Source organism: Macrotis lagotis, chromosome 3 (assembly GCF_037893015.1).
Source record: "Macrotis lagotis isolate mMagLag1 chromosome 3, bilby.v1.9.chrom.fasta, whole genome shotgun sequence".
Taxonomy (NCBI): Eukaryota; Metazoa; Chordata; class Mammalia; order Peramelemorphia; family Peramelidae; genus Macrotis; species Macrotis lagotis.
Genome location: NC_133660.1, coordinates 281,587,522 through 281,593,048, shown reverse-complemented (window position 1 = coordinate 281,593,048; position 5,527 = coordinate 281,587,522). Strand labels below are relative to the sequence as shown.

Here is a 5,527-nt window from a genome sequence, read left to right as displayed (position 1 = left end):
GGCAATTATTAAGTGTCTGAGGTCAGATTTGAACTCACGTACTCCTGACTCCAGGACCAGTGCTCTATCCACTGAGCCACCTAGCTGCCCCCAGACATCTGTTTTTAAAACGCAAGTCCCCTTAGTGGGCCAACTATATTAAGCTGGTATTAGTTACTCAACACTCAGTCTCAGAGAACCGCATCCTGAAGGACTGAAGGTTGTGAGTTTTGGGGGCTCCAGAAGGTAATTTTGGAAGCTAGGGCAAAAGCCAAGGGAGCTGGGACATGTTGGGGCACCATGGACGCACACTGGGAGGAGTGGCCAGGGAAATCTGGGAAGTCACATGTTACCTCGATCCATTGCAAGGACTGGACTACAGGTAGCCTTGGTGTAGTTTCTATCTGGGGTCTTCTAACAGCACCCAGTCCAGGGCCCACCTCACCTCCCAGGAGAACTCAAGTCAATTTTCAGCTTGATGGGTTCATTGGCTGGTGATATTTGTCAGTCAGGTGGTGGGCATTTATCCCTTGTCTCTTCTGGGACACATTGAAGAGGGGCAACAGGGATAGCTAAAATTCAACTCCTGCCGGCAGAATATTCTCAGTTTAGTAAATAGGCATAATGCCAATAGAGCAACCTCTGGCATAGGAGAGGATTTCCAAAAGACGAATGGTTGGCTGGGGAATGGGAAGGGAGGAAATCTTGGAAAGCTCCGGGGAAGAGGTGGCTTTGAATTGAACCTCAAAAGCTGGGTAGGTGGTGGGAGAAAATAGGTGCACAGAGAATTCTCAAGCCCTGGAAGAGTCTTTGGAGGATCTAGAGCTTACTGGATACCTGTGAAAGAGGCATGCCCTTAGTGACATCCCCCACAGACGCTGCCCATCTAGCTTCTATGCCCTAGTCCTGTCCTGCATCACCAAGCATAAAACATGGTTCACCCACATCTAATCTAACACCCGGTTACACACACACACACAGAAAAACACAAGGAGATGGCCTTCATCTTGAACTTTGAACCCATTTTTGTTTGGTTCTAAGAAATATAGATATAGACTATGATATAGAAATATGTTCAGACACACAAATACATAAGAAACATAGACAAATACATAAGACATCTACACAATGCACGTATCTAGATTTACACATCCAGTTCATCTATAACCACAGACTGATTCGGCATGGCTCCTAGGCGGTTGAGTCAATGTGGTTTTATACTGAGGTAGACATAGGAAGGTGGAAGACTGGACAAGCCTGTCCTTGTAAGTTAAGGAAGAAATTTCAAATGAAGGGAGCCCAGGGACTCTTGTCAGATGAGAAGGCCGGCTCAAGCTGTCCACAGCAGTATCAGATCCTGCACATTTGGACTCAGTCATTTTTGCTGTTGCTCTCAACTTGCCCCTCTTTTTCTTGTTAGGGGAAGACCTCTATTAGAAGATCTCGGGTTACAGAGAAATTCAGCACCTCCCAAAGCAGTTTCTTATACTTTTGAATAGCAATCAAGCAAATGTAGAAAAAAAGAGTAGTTAGATTGATGTCTAGGGTTCATGGTGAGGGGTAATGGACTATAAGGTGAGGGTCTTGAATGCCAACCTAAGGAAATGGAACTTTATCAAGGAGTTACCAAATATTTTTGAGTGTATGTGGGAGGGTAACATGGCCAGAGATGTATATTAAGGCATGAAAAAATGTAAGGCATGGGACTGGATGAATAGTCATCCGTGGCTCCTTGTCAATTCATAAAGAAATCTCCAGGGAAGTTCCCAAGGTTAAGCACCTGATCCTGGACTGTTTACTCCTTTTATCAATTCCTTGGATAGAGTAGACTAGAAATAGTGTTTGTCTTTTGGTCCAGACTCATGGATATATGGAACTTCTGGTGAGGAATCTCCCTCCCTCAATGTCCCAAAGCAGATTAGCAACAGCTCAACAATTTAGGGGAGCACTAAGAGTCAGAGAGCCCCCCAATCCAATTTAGGGAGTTGGTTGAAAGCTCGGAGAAACTGAATTGCCCGAGGTCACACAGCTCTTGCATCAGAGGCAAGACTTGAAGCTAGGGTCACTCTGATGCTGAAGCCATTGCTCCACACCATGCTGCCCATCAGAGATGGCACTCTTGTCAAATTTGCAAATGACACACAGCTAGGAAGGACAACAAATATATTGAATCTAAGAAGACCCAACACAGATCCTAAATGCTTTCAACTAGTTAAAATATTTGGCTGAAATAAATAAGCTGGAATTCAATAAAGATAAGTTGTATACTTGGGTTTCAGATATAAACTTCACAAGAGCAAAATGGGAAAATGTGTTTAGAAAGCAGTTCCTGGAAGAAAAGCTCTGGGGGTTTGAGTGGACCACAAGAACAAGCCCAAGGCAGCCAAGAAAGCTAATGTCATTTTAACCCACCTTCCAGTTGCTCTATGCTGCCCACATTTGCATAGCTATATTCCGCTTTGGATGTCACATTTAGCAAAGCCATTGTTGGCTGGGTGAGCATTCCTTGGTTAAAAGGTTCCTATACAGCAAGCACTTAATAAATAAATAAAATAATAAAAATAAACAATTTGTCCAGTTGTAGTGATGGACCTTGAATCATTCCATATGAGACTTGCTTGATGGTGGTGAGAAGATAAGACTTGGCAGAGAGACTGTGCTCCCTGTCATATGGAAAAAAAGATGAAATGTCTTCTGTGTTCCCTTGGCCCTTGGAAGCAGGACCTGGAACAGTGGATTCAAAGAAAAAAATCCCTGAGAGAGTGGGCTAAGCTCTTGGGAGGTAGGGGAGTTCTTGCTCCTTGGTGGTCTGTGAGCAGAGGGTGGCAGGGATGTCCCAGAGATACTCCTTCTTAAGCCTTGGTTGGACTAGATGACCCCTGGGAAGGGCCCATCCATCACTGAGACTGTAACCAATGGTGGAAAGGTTGGAGTTGAAGGTGGGCAGCCCAATAGAGACTAGGGCCCCATGGCCTGACCCAAGGAGGGCTCCATCCAACAGGAGGCTTCCTGAGAAGCTGGGCACAAATCAGCATCTGGTAAATCAAACTACACTTGACTAGCATGGAGGGTAAAGGAAAATGGAAGGGATCCCTTTGGAGAAGGCAAGAACCCTCCTGCCATCCCCTGGTTTATCTTTGGGATAATCAGATGTGTTGTCACCTACCAGGGACCAGAGACTGGGCTTCAGCCTTTCTTCAGAGAGTCATGAAAATCTTCCGGTGGAAGTTCATTTTGGGGGCAGTCTGGAGAGGAGACTAGGGGTCCCCCACCCTCTTCTTGGCATTCTAAAGGAGATTGAGGTGGATGGGAAGGCATGATTGAAGGGACCTGTTACTATCCCAGGTGGAGGCCAGAGTGAGCAAGAGAGAACCAGGACCTGATTGCCAGTTTAGGGCCTAGCTACAAGGCTCTGAAGGTTGGAGGGGACCAGTGGCACACTCTTCATTGCTAACTCTGACCCTCAAGTCAGCAGTCCATGGGGAGCTATTTGTTGAGTGGATGGAGGGAGATGTTGGTTCCTTGGATGAGCTTTCCTTCCCTCTGGCACCTGGGTGCAGGTGAATAGGAGGGATTTTCCCTTGACTTCTTTCTCTGTTCTGACTCTCAGCCCATTGGCTAGGAGTGGTTGGTTATCCAGGTTCTCTGTGGGGAGGGGCATCCTTGTCTGCCTCCCTCACCCCAGACCATATTCCTCCTCTCAAGAAGGACCCTGGGTGGGAGATGTCTCTGGAAGAGCATCCCCAGAACTGTCTCCCTCAGGGGCAGGGGGCATGGCCAACTCTTCTTGGGGAACAGGTGTGGTCTGTTCTGTAGGTAGACTAGATGTGGGTCCTTCACAGGGGTCAGAGGTTGAGGTAGGGGGAAGTTCAGAGGACTGAACTGTAGGGTTGGCCTGAGGTTGATCTGTCGAGTTTGGCTGGGACTGAGCAGTAGAGTTCACCTGGTCCTGAGCCGTGGGGTTCATCTGGTCCTGAGCCGTGGGGTTCATCTGGTCCTGAGCCGTGGGGTTCATCTGGTCCTGAGCCATGGGGTTCATCTGATCCTGAGCCGTAGGGTTCATCTGTTCCTGAGCTGTGGGGTTCATCTGGTCCTGAGCTGTGGGGTTCATCTGGACCTGAGCCGTGGGGTTTGCTTGAGGCTGGAGTTGGGTAGTAGGAGTGGTCTGGAGCTGGACAGAAGACTCTGGCTGAGCTGGTGGGGAGGCCACAGGCATGGCGACCCTGAACTGCTCCTCAGCCAAAGCAGTGGCAAAGGAAGAGAGCATAGAATGAAGGAGGGCTCGGATGTTGGCACTGGCCAAGATGCAGAGGAAGGGACTCAGACAACTGTTGAGAACGAGCAGGTAGTCAGAGTAGACCAGTGCCTCCCAGAGAAAGTAGCCAGGGTAGAAGTCCCACAGGTAAGCCAGGTAGAGCAGCTGGGCCAGCTGGTAGGGCAGGCGGAGGACAATGTAGGCCGACAGGATGGTGGAGGCTACGCGAGAGAAGCCCTCTAGGCGAGGCCCAGTTCTGCCATGCTGCGGCTGCTGCCGGCGACGGCAGCAAGCCTGGATTTGGGTCAGCACATGAGAGCCCAGGAGGAGGAGGAAGGGCAACATCCCACCAAGGATCTCCAGGACCCGCAGGGGCAGCTCTTCGGTGTCCCAGAAGTCGAGGCAGATGACAAGGTCATACCACCACACATTGGCCTCAGGAAAGATGAGCCAGGGCACGCTGTACAAGGTGGCCAGCATCCAGGACCCTGAACACAGCCAGAGTGGCAGGCGTGATGGGCGATGGCAGGGATACCACCGAGGGAACAATGCCATTAGACAACGGTCAAGGCTGAGAACGGCCAACAGGAAGAGGCCCGAGGAGTAGGAGATGCCCCAGAGGAAGTAATAGAATCGGCAGGCAGCTGTTCCAAGGGGCCAGTGGCCCTGTAGGCGAATCTCCATGATCTGGAAGGCAGCGGCCACCAGGAAGAGGAAGTCTGAGATGGCCAGGCTGAGCAAGAAGAGGGCTAGACGCTTGCCAGTCCTGTGCCGGGCCTGGGAGCCTGCTAGCCATGCCATGAGCCCGTTGGCTGGCAGTCCCAGCAGCAGCAGTGTGACTAAGAAGGCCGTGTCCCAACCGCCTTGGGGATAATAGTCATCATCCAACTCAGATCTGGCCCTCCAGGGTGGAGCCAGCCTGGCACTGCCTGCTTCCATTGCTGGGGGGCCAGGCTGATGGGCCTGCAGGGCAGAGGGAGAGGATAGAAGGGAGAATGGGGGCTTTGTATGGGGCGAGATCAGCTATGGGCAGGGAGGGAGGATCTTAGCCCCAGAGCAGGGTCAGGTAAAGGGTGGTCTGAACCTCTGGGAATCCTGCCCAGCTTTTTCCGGACACATGACTGGGCTCTTAAAGGTGTTTGATTCTATTGTCCTGGGAAGACCTGGCTTCTGGATCCTTCCCAACCTTTGGAGGAGTTGTGACAGATGGTGAAAGGAATGCTGGGCTTGGAGCCCGAAGACCTGGATTCAAATCCCACCTTAGCTATCTGTAGAACTTTGGGCAAGCCATCC

General features: G+C 50.2%; 1 protein-coding gene across 1 annotated transcript; it reads right to left on the bottom strand.

Moving 5' to 3' along the window:
* Positions 1-3,679: 3,679 nt before the first annotated feature.
* On the bottom strand, positions 3,680-5,173 carry GPR152 (G protein-coupled receptor 152). The gene is made up of 2 exons (XM_074227626.1): positions 4,115-5,173; positions 3,680-3,946 (listed from the first exon to the last, which is right to left on the bottom strand). Exons 1-2 carry the CDS (start codon positions 5,171-5,173, stop codon positions 3,680-3,682), a joined length of 1,326 nt encoding a protein of 441 aa, XP_074083727.1.
* Positions 5,174-5,527: the final 354 nt, after the last annotated feature.